At 45.3% G+C, this 17,346-nt stretch overlaps 2 protein-coding genes across 4 annotated transcripts in view; both read right to left on the bottom strand.

The window, feature by feature from the left end:
- Positions 1-1,142: 1,142 nt before the first annotated feature.
- Positions 1,143-10,054, bottom strand: TUSC2 (tumor suppressor 2, mitochondrial calcium regulator). The gene is made up of 3 exons (XM_031958796.1): positions 9,753-10,054; positions 3,819-3,939; positions 1,143-2,865 (listed from the first exon to the last, which is right to left on the bottom strand). The coding sequence occupies exons 1-3, from the start codon at positions 9,920-9,922 to the stop codon at positions 2,800-2,802; spliced, it is 357 nt and encodes a 118-aa protein (XP_031814656.1). The 5' UTR covers positions 9,923-10,054; the 3' UTR covers positions 1,143-2,799.
- Positions 10,055-14,900: 4,846 nt separating this feature from the next.
- The window catches only part of RASSF1 (Ras association domain family member 1), a 39,649-nt gene continuing 37,203 nt past the window's right edge, over positions 14,901-17,346 (bottom strand). For all 3 annotated transcript variants that reach the window (XM_003762311.4, XM_031958736.1, XM_031958749.1), the window contains 3 exons: positions 16,965-17,262; positions 16,641-16,756; positions 14,901-16,132 (listed from right to left, as the gene is read on the bottom strand). In XM_003762311.4, the coding sequence (XP_003762359.1) occupies positions 15,986-16,132; positions 16,641-16,756; positions 16,965-17,262 (561 nt within the window). In that variant the 3' untranslated portion in view covers positions 14,901-15,985. The remainder of the gene's footprint in view (positions 16,133-16,640; positions 16,757-16,964; positions 17,263-17,346) is intronic.

The following is a 17,346-nucleotide window of genomic DNA, read 5'->3' as shown; positions in this document are numbered from 1 at the left end:
CACCCTCCTCCCCTCCCCCCCAGACAGTTGCAGGATAGCTTTCTTAGATTAAGGTAAAGAGCAGTTCCAGCCTGGACTGAAGCTCGGTGGGGTAAGTGGTAGGAGACGGTAATTGGGATTGGGAAAGGCCTGGGCTGCTAAGCAGAGTCCTGAAGAAACTTCCATTCCCAGCTGAAAAAGTAAAAATCAGAGGACAGCGGATCTGTCCAAGCTCCTCTTTCTGCTCACCTCACCTCAGTTTGTTTCTGGGGCTGGGTACACTTTAGAAAGAGGAGCTCTCGTGTTCTGTTCTGCCCAGTCTGGCACTCAGTTCTGTTTGGCCCAAGGTCTCATACTTGTGGGATAGGGAGCACAAGACACCAGATGAGTCAATCGCTGATAAAAATAAAATCCTGTTTTCACCCACAGATCATTCTGGAAAAAGCATTTCCCTGGACAAACCAAATTCAAGTTTTTAATTTTTAAAAGTCCATTTCTGAAAGCGAGAAAAATCCAGAGCCTCCTTTTTACGAATTACAAGATTCAAAGGTCACTGTCTGCTAACCTTGGTCTGAGGCTCAGAGAAATGATGTGCCCAGGACCACATAGCTGATTTCTGAAGCAGGATGGGAATCCCCTTCAGTCAGCAATGTTTGATACTGTAAGGCACATTAACAATTAGCTCTAACTTTTCCAAAGCATTTCATTTTACAGAATTGATAACTATTACATAAAAATATGGATTTCAGAGCACTATCTTCTGAAAAATTGTCCTCAAACATGACCAGAAGGTCCAGTCCCCTCCCCCCCCCCCCCCCCCCCCAACCCTTTCTGGACCAAAAAGGAAACTCTTCTGGCCGTGGAGATGCTGCCCTCTACTGCCAGAAAGCTGGGGGAGCAGCTGCCACCAACTCCCCTACCTGAGGGGAATAAGAGGGAGGGCCAACCAACCAGTGACGACACCCTTGGCTTTTTTTTTTTTGGGGGGGGGGGGGGGGGGGGGGTTCTAGGGGCCCAGGCTCAAGTTCCACAGCACCCGTGCACAAAGTTGGCTCCTCAGAGAGGGAGAAGAGAAGGCGGTTGATACAAGATAGAACATGTCCTCTACCCCAGTGGACAGTCTCAAAGATTCCCATTCCCAATAAATGGCTCACTCATTGGGATCATCTACAAATAAATTTATTTAAACTGAACAAAAGGGCACACCAGCCTGGGCTGGGAGAAAGAGCAACTAGCCCTTCCCCCACTGTTATCACCTCTGCCCCAGACTGTCTCTCTTCACATTCACACAAAAAAGCACATTTTGCACAGAAAGGAATTTTAAAAAGTAACCCTAAAAAGTAAACAGACTGAATTTCTGCTTCAACAATATCATGGACATAGATAAGACTATTTACAAACCTTCACATTGTAAGTCTCCCTTCTGTGGTCTCCCTATCCCGCCCATGCCCACTAGCAGGAGATGAGCAGCCTGGGGGAGAGATTGGACCAGCACAGTACCAGGTGAGAGGGGCCAGGGCACTAAAGATATGGGTAAGTTTGCCAGGTGGGCAGAATTGCTTATTTTAACTGTGTGTGTGTGTGTGTAATGGGGGTTGTAATTGTGCACTCCAGAGCTGATGGGCACATCAAGTATAGTGTGTGGAAAGTCCCCCCTTTCTCCTAAGGGTTGGTGTGAGAACCAAAAAGGCTTTTCTAGCAGCCCAGCAGGGCTCTCCCCCATAGCCTTGGGGTTTATGCTTTTCTCCCAATTTTAGGGTTTCCAAGTATATCTGCTGCCCTTTTTCAACCAGACCCTCAGGAACCAAGTGTGGGGAGGAGGGAGAGGATCAGTGTAGGAAGTGACACTCACCCTAGACAGGGGGTCTTCCAATCCCCTTCAGTTCCAGCAGGCTGAACTAATTGAGAGCTGGGAGCAGAGCAGGGATCAGGGGGGGTTGTGAGATTCGTTGAGACCAGCCTCCCTCGGGGGTGGAAGGAATCGAGGTAGCAAATGGCTGAAATGCTCAGAAATGTGAGGGGAAGGAGAAAAGAGGGTCCTGCTTGTGCATAGCAAAGCTCCCTGTGGGACACAAGGGGAGCCCCACAGTCCCTGGGGACACAAGGGGAAGGACCAGGAAAAGAGGAGACCCTGCTCATAAAGTGCTGTGTCCCCTTGTCTCCCTGACAGTGATCAAGCCCCAGGCCTCTCCTGCCCCTTCTCCCAAGCTGGGCAGAGGGAGAGGTGCATGCTACAAGGAAACTGGAGCGGGAAGGTGTTAGGGGGTGGTTGAGGTCAGAAGGAAGGAAATTGTACCCTGAAATTCCTGGCCTGAGCTTTCACCCAGCTTTTATTTTCTGACACTCCTCTGGATTTTGGAGGGTGGAATGGGCTTTGGAGTTTAGGAAGAGAAACTGAGTAACCTACCCCCTTCCTTTACCCAGGCACTCAGATCTTGGAAAAAATACCTACTGAAGTGAACCAAGCCAAGCATCCTTTGTCCCAAACCTCCCTCAAACTGACATCACCCAGTACTGTGGAAGAAACAGAACTGGGCACCCAGCATTCCCACCCCTTGGCTTGCAGATGAAAAAATATGGCCCACAAGAGGGCCCTGTCAGGTGGAATTCATTCTGGGGCTGCTGTGTTAACCCAGGCACCTCTCATCAGAACCCACACTTTGAACTTGTGGGTTCAGCAGCTTGGTGTGCCCTGCCAAGGAATTAGGGAGTTTTTCACAGCCAAGGCCTCTTTCTGGCCCTGCTGCCCCTCCTCCTACCCCGATGTCCATACCCACCACCCCACAGATTTGGGGTGTGAGCAGGAAGGGGCTGCAGGGCTCACATCTCACAGATGATCACCGGGAAATCCACGTGGAGGCGAGGGTGATCTAGCCTCACGATACCCTGAAAATAAAATTGATACTGTTAGGCCCTGCCCAAGAAGTCTTCCTATCTCAGGCCCTAAGGTTCTCTCCTGAAGTCTCCTGCCAGCCCTTCCTCCCCACACTCTTGAAGCCATGTAACATCCTGATCAGAGAGCCAGGAAGACCCAGGTTCAAAGATCAGCTTTAATATTTAGTGGCTAAATTAATATTTAGGAAAACCCTGTTTTTCTCCTGTTTAAAAGGGGGATAAATGCCACAACCTTACAGGCCTGCTGGAAAACTCAAAGTTGAGAATGTACATAAAGTACTTTGGTCATTCTTAAAAGTCCATAGAAATGTCAGTTATTGCAACTGATTTCTCTTTTATCTAATACCAAAGTGCTTTAAGCTCCTTTTAAATGCCTTTTTATACTTTTTTTACTTTTTATACTTAATTTGGGTTACAATTATTTAGATGGATACTCCAATGATCTTACTAATCCCCAAGTCTATAATTGCTCATAGAAAGCTTTTCATAAATGTTTGTGGAGGGAATGACAGACCCAGCCTAAAGTTTGATTCTATTCTATCCTGGCTTCCAGTGAGTCTTCCCAGGCTGACCTTGCTATTCCTGTCCCTACGTCTCAGTCCATAAGCATTATGTGAATGACTGCTAATGTGGAGATATGGGGACCCTCTAGTCCTTTACCAGACTTCATGGTAGCCTCAGCTAAGAAAGAGGTAGAATAAGGTCAAATGAAGGCCCTTTCAGTTTATCTCCTCCTTGGAGACACTATCACAAGAAGCACTGCACTTCCAGGTCGGCCTTTCAGAAGTAATGATCAAAGCAGATTTGGTCCAGGAGAATGGAGTTCTCCTGAGCTTCAGTTTATTTGGGGAGGGGGGGAGGGCTAATCCCCAGTGGACTATGATGACCCAAGGGAATGAGAGTGGAGGCTGGAGAAGGGCCCTGTCTCTCTTGCTCTCCCTCACCTGAGGGATCAGGTTCTTCTGCACCCTCCTCAGCTTGGCACGCTTCCGCCCATTCTTGGTGACAATTGTTTCCTCATAGAACTCGTGGGCCAGGTCACCATCTTCATCATAATACATGGAACTGCAGGGGCAGAGGACAAAGTGCCATCAAGATCGCGGCTCCCCTAACTGAACCAAAGTTCAGGGAGCATAGCCTGCCCCACATCCCCCAAATAAGTATAAACCATGTACAGAACGCTTCATTAGACTAGGAGCTCAAAGACAGGACAGTCTTTTGCCTTTTAAAAAAAATTTCCAGCCCTCAGCCCAGGGCCTGCACAAAGTTTAACACATTTATTGTCTGACCCAAAGTGTGGCCTGGAGAGTTTCCCAAAGACACCTAAGGTCACAGAGATAAGAAGTCCTCATGATCAAAGGCGAAGGCTCTGGTAGAACACGAGGCAGGAGGGAAGCCAGTGAGTGGAAGCCTTGGGGGCCCCAATTAGGGAGAGGAGATGCCTGCTGAATTGCCTGAGGCTCCCACTCTGAGCTCCCAGATCACAGAATTGCCAGGTTCTGTGCCCAGGCCTGGGGGGCTACAAGCAGCCGCTGCCAGCAGTCCAGGCTTCCTGCATTTTGCCTCAGAAGGAACAGCTGGTATAGCCAGTGTCTTGAAGTCTGGTCTAAAATGGCAGGAAGCCTGTACCAACAGAATTTGTTGGCAGGCACCTAGAGGTCTCAGGACCATGGCATTTCCTATCCTATCCCCTAAATTAGATACTAATGAAAATGACTCCAGTCCTGGGCCTCAGGACAGCAAGTCTCTACCCACAAAAACTTTCCAGGTCAGGCCTAAATGATACCAGAAAGGCTCATATCTGACATTATTGCTTGACCTCAAAATATCCTGCTAAAAAGGACCCAAATCATAGCTTTTCTTTAGTGCCAGAGTCACAGTGTCAGTCCTGAGTGACTACTCTCTTTCTGTCATATGGAGAAAAAAAGGATCAATCCTACTTACCAGACTTAGAGTCACATGACTCCCCCAAATTCCTAACTAGCCTTCTTTGAAGGACTTAAGCATGTTATCTATCTTCAGAAAACTGGGCAATGGGAAGGTGAGAGATAGATATCTTCATAATTTCCCCAAACCATCGACAGCCCTACCAGCTTTGAGGGGAACTGAAGTCTGGTAGGGGAGTCAGCCCTGTGCTCCAGCCCTGAAGTCAGGAAGATTTATCTTCGTGGGTTCAAATCTGATCTCAGACACTTATTAGTTGTGTGACTCTGGGCAAGTCATACCTGTCTGCCTCAGTTCTTCATCAATAAGATGGGTTAGGGGAAAATGGGAACCCACTTCTGCTGTCTTTGCCAAGAAAACCTCAAGTGAGGTCATGAAGCATTAAAGATATGACTGAAATGACTACAACAGTAACAAATATCATACCCCATTCTCATCTCCTGGCTAAGGCCAAATCTTTACTTTCCACCCTCTTCCCAGTCTCCAAAAGGAGCTAGCTAGTCTCTGGAATCATTCCTTATTTTCAATTTCTTCTCTTTTGTCCGGTTCTTGACAGTCCATAAGCATACCCAGGATTTTTGTCTTTTAAAAAAAAAAAGTCACATCTGATTCTGCTCCCCCAAGCCACTTGTTCTCCTAAATCTTGGATTATTTTTTTACTTTCTTCACCTATTCAGGAGGCTTTTCAGTTCTCCCAGCTGCCAAAGCCTTTTGTGCTTGTCTGTTTCTTTCCTATGTAACACTCAATTGAAACTTTCTCCAAGGTTATCAACTAACCCAACTGCCAAATCCTATGGCCCTTTCTCAGTATTCACTGACCTTAACTTTTTGCAGTTTTTGATACTGCTGATCACCTCTTCCTGAATACTATCCTTTTGGCTATTATACCTCTCTGTTCGGATTCTCCTATCTGACTGGTTCTTCTCAGTTTCCTTTGCTGGATCTTTATCCAACTACTGGCTAAAATGTGTGGGTGCCTTCTAAAGCTCTGTCCTGAGCGCTTCTGTCTCTGTCTCTCACACACATTCAAACACACACTATCTCTTTCAATATATGAAGGTACATTTCATCTCAATTCAACAAACATTTACTAGCTAAGTACCTACTATGTTGAATATGCAGTGTCAGGAACTAGAGCTATAAAGTCAAAAGAGTTGCAATCTTAGGAGACAAAGGAGAGAAAAGGGTAGGAGGGGGGAGACAGATAACCATGAAAATAAGAGTACAAAGTCAATACAAAATAATGCAAAAAGGCAGGAGCGCAAAAACAACTTTGGAAGAAATCAGTAAAGGCCTCTTGAAGGAAGTGGCACCTGAACTTGTCTTGCGGAAATTAGGAATCCCAAGAGGTAAAAGTAATGAGGACAAGCACTACAGACAAACAGAAACCACTTGGACAAAAGCATGGAGGCTGGAGATGGAAATGTTGAAGGCGGGGGAAAATTAGCAGGCCAGTTTGGCTGGAATGTAGAGGAAATTAAGGGGAATTATATAAGTGGGGAAGCAGAAGGTCAGACTATGGAAGACCTTAAAAGCCAGGGTGAAGAATCTGAATTTTATCATAGAGGCAATAGAAAACCACTGAAGATTTTTTTTTTTTGGGGGGGGTGGGGTGGACAGAGGAGGGATGACATGATCATACTTGTGTCTTCAGGAAGAGTATTTTACCAACAGTATGAAATATAAATTGAAAAGAGACAGAAGCAGGAAAGATCAGGAAGTTTTTGCGTACCCTAAGTTGAAAGGTGAAGAGGGCCTGAACTGAAGTGGCTGCTCTGTGATTGTAAAGATAGGGATGGATGTAACACAGGTTGATGAGGTAGAATACTGAAGACTTGGCATTTGAGGGTAGAAGGGAGAAGAGTGAAGGAAAAAAGAATGAATGATGACTTAAGTTGTGGATTACAGGGATGGGAAGGATGGTGTTGTTTTTAAGAAAAAAGAATGCTCAAAAGGGGGGGGGGGGGGGGGAAAGAAAGATAGGGGGGGGGGGGGGAGAGAAGAACCTCCAGTCCTGCAAAGAAGCCAACTGTTCCATGTTTATGTCTACTTTAATGACTCATCAGTAACTTATACTCAACACAAAGTTAAAACAGAAATCATTATCCATCTTCTTAATCCCATTTTACCCCCTACAAACTCCCCTCTTTCTGATGAAGACACTACCATCTTTCAAGTCACTCAGGTTTACAAGTTGTCATCTTTTGCTTTCTTCTGCCTTACTATACCTATGCAATTATTTGTAAAGCTCTTTCTATTTTACTCCCGCAACACCTTTTCACCATTCCTTTCTTTCCATCCAAAGATTTATTATTTTCATCTTGGTCTTGCTCAGGTCTCCAAAGTAGAAGGTGGCACTAGGAGAATACTTTATTTAATAACATTATTGATGCATATACCTTTGAAAGACTTAAGAACTCTGATCAATACAATGACCAATCATATTTCCTGGACTGCTAAAGAATGGTACTCACTTCCAGATTGAAAAGTGAGACTCCTCTGCTCTCAGATACTTAACACTTCCTAGCTGTGTGACCCTGGGCAAGTCACTTAATCAATTGCCTCAGCAAAAAAAAGAAAAAGAAAAAGTGAGACTTAAGATGCAGAAGAAATACTTTTTTTTTTTTTGCACAAGACAAATCTAGTTATTTGCACTGTATCCACTAATTGTTACGAGTTTTTTTTTTCCTTTAGTTTTTTCCCCCCAAGGGGAGGGAAGAGAAAAATAAACGATGCTAATTAAAAATAGCAAATAAGCAAAAACCAAAGGAAGATCCCCCAAACACCAAGATATTGTAGCATTACCTTAATATTTTACCTTTCCCGGTATAGTAAATTATAGGGCTTTGAACTACACTATCTTATTTCTATCCATAGAGATTTAACATTTCTCCACTCTGCCCTTCTGTGGGCTGACCCCTGGTTTTCCAAAACTATACAAGCTTCCAATTGGTTTCCTTCTATGAGGGAAAGAACTCAAAGGGGATTATTTATTATATTACTTAGACCCCAGCACTTTCAAAGATACTGCTGAATATCACCCCTTCCCAAACTTTTAGCATACTCATACTCTACTCTTTAGAATAATTCACCTCAAGGCTATGGCAGGTGCCTCTCGTTTGGTTCCCTACTCTAGATTTTGGGCCAGTAGGTAAGCGGCCATTATATTATTCCCTTTTCTCTTTCAAATTTCCCTATTTTTGTTCAAGGAAGTGATGCCAAACTCAAAAACAGATATGGACTACTCTAGGCCAAAACCACTATGTTGTAACTGTATTTCTATCTTGTTACACATTTCTCAATTATATTTTAATCTGGTATGGTTTGCACTAGCTGATAGGGAAGAATGAGCAATCACCATCTTTTCAATCTCCCAGATTCTCAAATTCCTTTTTATCCTCGATTCTTCAATCTACTGAAACTATTCTCTTCAAAGTTATCAAAGACTTCACAAATGGCAAGTCTAATGGCCATCTCTCAATCTTGATCCTTCTTGCTGTCTGCCTCTACAGCATTTAACACCACTGACTATCGCCTCTTCTTGGACAGTATCTCTTCTCTGGAGCGGAGTGAAACCGATCTTTCTTGGTTCTTTTCCTGGTCTAACTGCTCCTTGGTCATGCCCTCTGAAGATAATTCCCTATCGGTTCTCCCTCTACATTCATTTGGTGATATATCCAGATCTGATCACTTTCCCGAATTGCATTACCACATCAGTAATTGCCCACAGTTATCTGAAATGCAAAGTCCAAAACAGGCCTTATCTTTCTCCTCAAACCCTTTTCTCCAAACTTCCTAGTCCCGCAGATCTGGAAATTGCTGTCATTCAGCTTCTCACTCCTATTCACATCATACATCTAAAATAGTTGCCAAATCTTGTGATTTCTATTTACCTTTCTCACCTGTCCCTTTCTCTTGCAGCCACCACACTAGTTCCGACTTTCCTCATCTGCCTGGACTGCAATAGGTTCCCAATTCATCTCAAGTCTAGAGCTGTCAAAGCGATTATCCTATCGATATGTCAGATCATACCATCCTCCCAAACTCCAGAATCTCATACTATTTCATCTTTCTCTCACCGCGTTATCTTCAATTTTTGTTTTAAGTTTTATAATGTACAATTATTAGATCAGTAGTACACGTATAATTAAAATGTTACATATATAGGGAGACATCTCAAAAATTTACCAATAGGAATCAACAAAGTTTGCAGACCGGTGGCCCGGACAAATGGAACATTCCCTTAATGTTCTCTCTGCTTCTGGCCTCTCCCTTCTCCAGTTCATCTTACCCAGCGCTGCCAAATTAATATTCCTAAAATAGGCTTGGCTGTGTCACCCCCTCGCTCAATAGCTGTCATGACTTTAGGTTAAAATACAACCGCCCCTCCAACCATAGTGCTTCTCTGCCGCCGTTCTCTGGTTATGCCCCCCTGACCACACGTGTTCCAGCTCCTAGTCTCCGGAACTCTCAGAGAAAGTGATTTGTCCAAGGCCACGCACGTGGCAGATAACCGAGCCACAATTCGAACTCGGGTCCCGACTCCAGCTTACAACCATGGATCCTTCTTGGGAACGCCCCGGGAAGCCCCGGCCACCGAGCAAGGGCCACACTACTCCTCTCCGGGCCTCCGTTCTCAAAGAAACCGTTACCCAGAGCCCAAGGTTCGATCTCCCCGCCCCCTTCTTCCCCCAAACAAGCCGCGGAAACCAGCGCCCGAGGTGGGGACTCGGCCGCCAGGCGCCAGAGCCTTTTCCCGACAGTCGGACGCAGAGGCCCGCGATTCTTCCCTTCTCCTCCCTAGGCCAAGATGTGAAAACCAAGCCCCGTGACCGAGGCCCGACGGCTGCGCCGGGGGGTGCCCGTCCCTGCCCGCCCGCCTCCCTTAGCTGCAGCTAAGTCCGGAGGCCGCCGCCCCCCCCCCCTGCCCTTACCCTCGACGGGTGAACACGAAGGGCGGCGCGGTGCGGAAGCCCCGAGCCCGAGCCAGGGCGTGCTGGGCTCGGGCCGCGTCCGAGAGCTCGGGGCTGCCTCCCGGCCCCGTGGCCGCCGCTGGCGCCGAGAAGGGCCACAGCCCCCGGCCTTTGGAGCCGCTGGTGCCCATGTTAGGGCCCGCGGAACATCGCGGAGCCCCGCGCCTCCCAGCGCCCTCCAACAGTCGGCCCAGCTCCCGCTGACGGACCGATTCCGAGAGGACCGAACGGAAGTAGCTCCACTTCCTGTGCCGCCTCAAACGGCTCTGCTCCGCCCTCGCTCATCTATTGGCAATGATAGCTGTCAGGCCGAGAGCCGCGGCCAATGATGGTCCTCGGATAGCAAGGATCCCGGCGTTCCCTGCGACTGCAAACCTCGGTGCTTCCGAAAGACTTCACGTCCCAGTATGCTGCGCTCGCGTTAGAGCGAGGTGAACTTCAAGTCCCAGCATTCCTAGCCTTGGCTCTGGGGCGACTTCAAGCGTGCCCAGGAGATACTCACCTGCCCGCCTGCTGTCAGAAGCAGGATTGTCTGCGTTTCGGGGCACTACAATCCCTAAGAATCCAGGTTGGGGTGTGTGTGTCCGGAAATAGGAAGTGTTAAGTTTCTGAGGTTAGATTTGAACTCAGGTCCTCCCGACTTCAGGGCGGGTGTTCTACCCACTGCGCCACTGAGCTGCCCCTAACGTCCCCCTTCTTTAATGGGCTTAGCAGTGCATCACATCTATTTGTGTCTCCTTCTTAGACTGTAAGATGCTTGAGGCTATACTCGCCCCCTTACCCCCTCCAGGGCCCAGGACTGGGCTTTGGAAGTTGGCATTAAAATTAGAGAATTGATTGAAGCATCCAGAGGAACTCGTCCAGCCAGGACAAGAGTAGGAGTGTGGTGCTAGATTTGGAACCGGGGGGAGGGGAAGGAAGAGGGAGAGGGGGGAGGGGGAGGGGCCTGAATCTGAAAGTGCCCTCTGTAATTTACTTCTGTGTGGGGGGCCCAAGGCACATCGGGTAACTTGAGTCTGCTTTAGGTTTTAGTAGATACTAATAGCACTTGGCCCCCAGAGTTGTAACAATCAAACGAGATACCTTGTAACGCAAACGAGATACCTTGTAACGCAAACGAGATACCTTGTATCGCCCTTTGCAAGGCTTAAAATGCTCTAAGTTGTAGTTACTTCTGTTACCGTCTGGCGATGACAAGGACGGTAACGATAATTAATGGTTATTAGGAGTAGTTTGGTCTTTGGCATCTTGGACACGTCTGTTAAACTGTGAGGACCTAGATTTCCGCATGTTAAAACGAAGGCTTTCTCTCTTCTCGTTCTAATCACGGGACTATGGTGTAAAGGTCCAGAACTGCTGGCTTTTTGGATTAGGTTTTGTGATCGGTTTTGAGTGCGCCCCTCCAATAGTCAATGGCTTATTTACAAGTTACATGCAGGTCTCTCTTGGGGTGCCTACCATGATCCCCTCACTTGTCACACCTTCCTGGCATCCTAGGCCCCTTGTTAATTGCTAGAGAATTGATGGAAGCATCCAGAGCAACTTGGAAAGAAACTCCAGCCTGGACAAGAGTAGGGTGTGATGCTAGGTTTGAAATCAGGGGGCCTGAATTTGAAAGCGTCTTGTGTAATTTATTACTGTGTGTGTGGCCCACACACGTATTTCTAGTTGTTTGAACAAATAAAGCCTATAAACCTGGGGCACAGTTTCCCATAAATACACAGATTACCCATGAAAAGAATGGGCCCAAACTAGAATCGGTATTAAGGAACACGGACAGGAACCACATTTGGTCCAAATGACTCCTTGCTAAAAACTTATAGATTCAGCCCATTATTAGCAAAATAATCAAGTCTTTACCCCTTGATTTGAAGGAGGTCTAAGGCTACGTTCTTTTGAAACAATCCATGACACCCTCCTGTAGCCCCAATATACTTGGGAGGAATCCCCCCCCCCCATCATTTTGGGATAGTCTGATATCACACAGTAACCTCAACACTAAGGACATTAGCTATTGTGATGTTTAAGCAGACTAACCCCAAAAAGGAATTAGCTAGTTAGCGAGGTACAGATATGTTCTTTTATAGGAGAAATAAAGGTTTAACATCCAGGGTTTAACATCATAACTTGGCCTGGGATATAGTAAACTTGGATTAGGATGATTTTGTCAGTGCAAGGAACTTAAGAACAAAAGATCCACTAATGAGCCTATCAGTGCTCCTCCCTTCTTGGAGGATCAGGACTTCCAGATTGTATGTTATAATTCAGGCCCTCGTCAGTGCCCACCTAGCTACCAAGGACCTCATCATACATACACACACACACACACATATATATAAAACATCCCTCAAAATAAACATTTTAGAGACATTTTAAATAAAGATTAAATGAACAATATAATTATAAAAACACATTAATTATAATAATTTCTAGTGAGCAATGTGATTAAATGTTTCCTTATTTTTGAAAATCTTGATTTAACAGTTTGTTTGATAGTGATTCAAAAGACTATTTTTTAATGACCAATTTACTTCCACACTTGATATTCATGATGGTTATAGCTAAATAAGATGTGGAAGTTTTGTATCATTGCCAACACTTAGTAAATCATGATAGTCATTTTTCAATCCCACTCACCAATTGTGAAAGGTTTTTGTTGAAATTAGGCAAGGAAATCTCTGTCTTGAGTTAAGTAGTTCTCAGAAACTAATCAGAAAATATTGCATTTTTATACTTTTAAGAAATAAGTTCAAAACTCACTGAAACTCTTCTAAGATTTGGAAGATTTTTAAAGATTAGAAAATTATGTCTCCAAATTTAATAAGAATTTTCTAGATAAATAATTTTTGGGTTTTAAAAGCTTACATTTTAAATGTCTGGATAGCCATGATGACCTTTTTATTTTTTCTCTTTTAGGAGTAGAATTTTATATGTTGTTTTTTTTTTTTCTTCTCAGACTATAAAGCTTAGCTGTTAGGGTTGTTTTGGTTTTCATTAATAGAGTTTCAGTTTCAATTCTTAGTATAACACATTATGTTAGAATAATTGTTCATTTAGGCAAAAGGCCACAATTCTGTTGCACTCTGAACAAGCTTACAAAGTTGATCAGATACCGAAGACAGGCTTGGATTAGTGAAATATTTCTATTTGTTTAAACAAAAACACATTGTTATTCACAACCCCCTATTATGCCCCCAGGGTAACTATTTCACTCCCACTCTGGGCTACTCCTCAGGGAGCTGTAACAACCCCCACATGCAAGGAGTAGACTCTGCACAGCAGCAGGGAATTTTGACTGTGGAGCACCCTCTTCCCATCAATAGATAAGATTAGCTTAAAGCAATGACATTTACCAAAAAATGTTTAGTAAGAACAGAAACCCCATAAACCTGGGGCACATTTTCCCATAAATACAGAGTTTACCCATGAGAAGAATGGGCCCAAACTAAAGAGACAGTGGTATTAAGGAACACATATGGGGGACATATTTGGTCCAAATGACTCACTTCTCTGGTGCTGTTGGTTATTGATTTCATCTCTTTTTTGGGGTCCCCATAAAGCATCTCCCAAGGGATAGCATCTCTACTAGATGGCTCAGCTGGGCTTCCCTGAGTATACACCTCTCCTTAGCTCAACTGTCTTAACTGCCAGAGCCAGCTCTCTACTCCATCATAGGCAGTTTTCTTTGCTGCTAGAGGTCTGATTCTTGGAAGCTGTTTGAAGTATCTGCATCTGGCTGGAGTGTATTAATCTCTGCTCCCTCCTGGATGCTAGACATGCCAGCTACAATATTAAGGATTCCCCTACTCTTGTCCCACACTGGATTTTTTAGATGAGTTCTACTTATGGCAACAGGAAAAAAAGATCAGTTTTTCTGCCTGGGATAGAGCCTTCAATTCAGCTGTTGGTTGGTTACCTTCTCCCTGGAGTTCCAGAGTTCTCTATTATTTACTTCCCTTCTCTCATTTGATGATCTGATCAATTCCTAAGAGCTTAATTATCATTACTATTTATATGACTCCCAAATTTATGTATCTAATCCTAGTCTGTCCTGAGCTCCAGCTCTGCATCACCTACTGCACACTGAACATTTCAGACTAGCAGTCTCCGGGGCATCACAAACTCAATAAGCCCAAGAGGGACTCATTATCTTTCACATTCAAAGTATTTATACTTATTTAACATAGCCAATCAGTTGTTGAATCCCTGTTTTTACTTGAATGAATTTTAACATTTTTATTAAGGACTTTTATGTGCCAGGTACTGTGCTGTGTTAGAGATCTTCCAAGCAGTAGGTTATTGTAGCTAGCTTTCAGCTTATTGTAGCTTGTGGTTGGTTTAGCAAATGATTTTGTGGGCCAGAAGTTCTGCACCCCCGATTAAGTCTTTTCTAGCTCCTGGAAGAAAATCCAAACCTGGTGATTTTCTACTTTCCTGCTGTGTGACTCTCCCCTCCATCACCATCATTAGAAGGGTCAAATAAATTGACAGCCCTACTGTTCCATACACCAGGATGCTCTACTTCCCAGACCCTATCATCTCCCTGCTCTGGCTACTACTACCCTAAGTTCATGGTCTTCCTCATTTGAAAATAAACTTCTTGAGGGTAGACTATGGCTTGATTTTGAATTTATTATATTTCCAGTGTTTGGCACATAGTGCTTAAATGCTAACATTTTTTCAGTCATTCCTTATAGGATTACAACATAATACTATATTTACATATCCATATAATGTCATAAAATTATTTGTATTCAAGGCAACCCTAAAGGAACTTCAGTTCCATGAAGAAAAAGGCACCATACTTTATCTGAGCTCTGTATCTGGGACACTCACTCAACTGCTTTTGGTCAATCTTAGAAGAGGCAATGGACTATAGCTGTGGAATTATCATACATTTTCCAACATGGCCCAAATATGGTTTAGTTTTGCTCTATTATACTTATTTTATTGCAAAGGAAATTGGGTGGAGGTCAGTGGCAGTGGGACAGTATATATAAAGGTGAGGGGAAGCATCAATAAAACATTTCAAGAAGCAGCACTACTAATATTCATACACACAGTAAGCACTACATAAATATTTGCGGAATGAATACCAGTACAAAGAGATTGTGAAGGCAGAATGATTGGCCCAAGCTTTATTATTACAGGATTCCTCTTGGGCCCCAGGCCCTTTTTTTGTGACACACCCAGCAGTCATCCACAGGTCCCACACATTCTATCATCTCCACCTGGGAGTCACTCAGCTGAGATCAAGAAACATACAGATCATGACAAATACTTGTGAGGGAAATCCCCTCACTCTGGTTAGCACCTGGGGTGAATGGCCACTCCCTCAGAGCCTAGCAGCAATAATGAAGCCCTTTTTGCCATCTAGGATCCTTTTGAACCCCCCATTCACCATGACTGCACCTCCAGCCAGCAGTCTTGTCCTCCTAATGGAGGTGCTTGCTGGATTCGATCTCCAAAGGTGATCACTGAAATCAAATCCATTTTACTCCTGTATACCCAAGGGTCCCTATACATCTTGAGCTCCTAATTGTTCTGTTTCAGTGGGGCTGGTCCCACAAATCATAACAACTAATGGACCTCATCGAGTCACTGTGTTTAGCTGAAGCTATTTTACCCCTAATGAGACTGTGTCTCAGCTGTGTTCAGCGTGGATCAGCACAATGTCTCTGAAGCAAGCCAACAGAACATAGAGCAATGCTCGAGCTCAACCTTGAGCTATACAGATGTTGGCCGCCTGGAAGCTCTCCTCGAGAGCTGCCGCCTTGGTATTCTCGCGGCTAAGGGGACTTTCTGGGGGTGGTGGGCAGAGGGAACAGAGAATGCCTAATCCAAGATTGTCCTTTCTAAGCCCTTGTCCCAGCCCCCCTCCCAGATGTGTCACAATGAGCCCCAGGGGCTCTTCTGTTCTAGCTCTATTTTACAAGAGGGCTCTTCAGCCTCTGTCATTCCAGAGTAGCAGCCACGATGCTACATCAAGGACATCCCATGTCCCACACACCTAGCTGGCTCCCCCTCAGTTGGGAAGCCTCCACACACACTCACTCCTCAGGCCCGACACATTCATATGACATCCATTCGGTGCTGCCCCCCCGCCACCCCCCATCCATTCGGCCTGGTGACCTCTCGAAACCTTTAAGCAACCCGACTCTCAAGTCGGGTCAAGAAGGAGATGGGGAGGGGCGTCATCCCAAAGGGCGGGCTCCTAGTGCTTCCTGCATCTTCTGGCGGCAACGAGAATACTTCTGGAGGATTTGTCGCACGTGTTCCTCTTCTTCCCGTTGAAGGATCCGAAGGAAATTATGTAACTCGGGCATGCTGAAGGCATCCCACTGAGGGTAACAATAAATACGGAGTGAGTTCATATGATCGAAGCCCGTTAACACTTCTCCCTAGGCCCAATTGTTTCCAATTCATGCAGCCATGAGGAAGTTTCATATCAAAGGCTAGAAGAAGCCCTATCCTTCCAGAAAGCCAGGTCCATCCCAAAATAAACTTTAATGTGTTTGTGTGTATAAGTGTGTATGTATGAATAAATATACATATGTGTATACACACACACAAATATACACATTTTTAAATGGATGTCTTCACACACAGATAGGTGTGGAGCACCTTTTAGCCCAGCTTTTGCTGTAGCTTACTTTGTCCCACTTTATGGCATTCCCCCCACTATGCTTCCTCCCCCCGCCCCCAGCCAAATCTCAGCTCAAGGGAATGTGATGATCATGGACCTTGGGATCCCGGATGTGTGGAAATGGTCTGGGTTCCATCACCACAGACCACAGGATGAGGCCTAAGATACCCCTAGACCTGTGACCGAGCAGAATCGATACTCACATTGACATCCCCAGTCTCATTTTCCTTTAGGACAAAACTCAAAGCTTTTTCACTGGGCCCTGCAAGCAGCCTTAAGCGCAAGGGCTGCTCGTCATCCGACAGCTTTCGCAGGTACACTGTAGGGCACAATCACAGAAGGGTCTCTAAAATGAGCCAGGGCTCTAAAGATCAAGGATCAAACCCCATCAACCCAGCCCACCCTCATGCCTTTTTGTGCAGTGAGGAAGAGCCCACTGCAAATGAGTCACTTCTGGGAAGGGATGTTAATGGAAATACAGCAAAGGAATCAGGGGAAGAGAAAGGGGAGCTGGGGTGGTTGTCTACCTTGGTCATGACGTTCTGCCCGCTCAAATAAGGCAAATTTCCGGGGGTTATCCACCACCAGGAACTTTCGGAGCAGCGCCTCAATGACCTCTCGGGCCCGTGTTCGTGACAACACATGCAGGTGTTTGACTGTGTCTTTGGGGAGGTAAAAGGAGGTACGACGCTTCACGGCCTGATTCTTCCCAGTGGTTCGTTTGGCATCCTGCAGGGTAGGGGGCTTCTTGGTAGCGGGCACAGACACCGGACGCACAAGTTTCAACTGTACTTTGATGAAACCAGTATAGGAGCCGTCCTTGTTCTGGGGAAAGGAGAGATAGGATGCTAGGATATATTGCAGAGTGCATAGAGGAGAGTTCAAGCTAAGCACTAAGTAAATACTTGT

This window comes from Sarcophilus harrisii, chromosome 1, assembly GCF_902635505.1.
Source record: "Sarcophilus harrisii chromosome 1, mSarHar1.11, whole genome shotgun sequence".
In the NCBI taxonomy this organism is placed as follows: Eukaryota; Metazoa; Chordata; class Mammalia; order Dasyuromorphia; family Dasyuridae; genus Sarcophilus; species Sarcophilus harrisii.
The sequence above is the reverse complement of the archived record's forward strand: the minus strand, read 5'-3'. Positions and strand labels throughout refer to the sequence as shown.

What these genes read in the sequence shown, in the direction of transcription:
- TUSC2 (XM_031958796.1), bottom strand. Translation starts at nt 9,922, where the DNA reads ATGGGCACCAGCGGCTCCAAAGGCCGGGGGCTGTGGCCCTTCTCGGCG. An exon ending in TTCGTGTTCACCCGTCGAGG is followed by an intron (nt 3,940 to 9,752) that starts GTAAGGGCAGGG and finishes CTGCCCCTGCAG; the next exon opens with TTCCATGTATTATGATGAAG. An exon ending in AGAAGAACCTGATCCCTCAG is followed by an intron (nt 2,866 to 3,818) that starts GTGAGGGAGAGC and finishes TTTTATTTTCAG; the next exon opens with GGTATCGTGAGGCTAGATCA.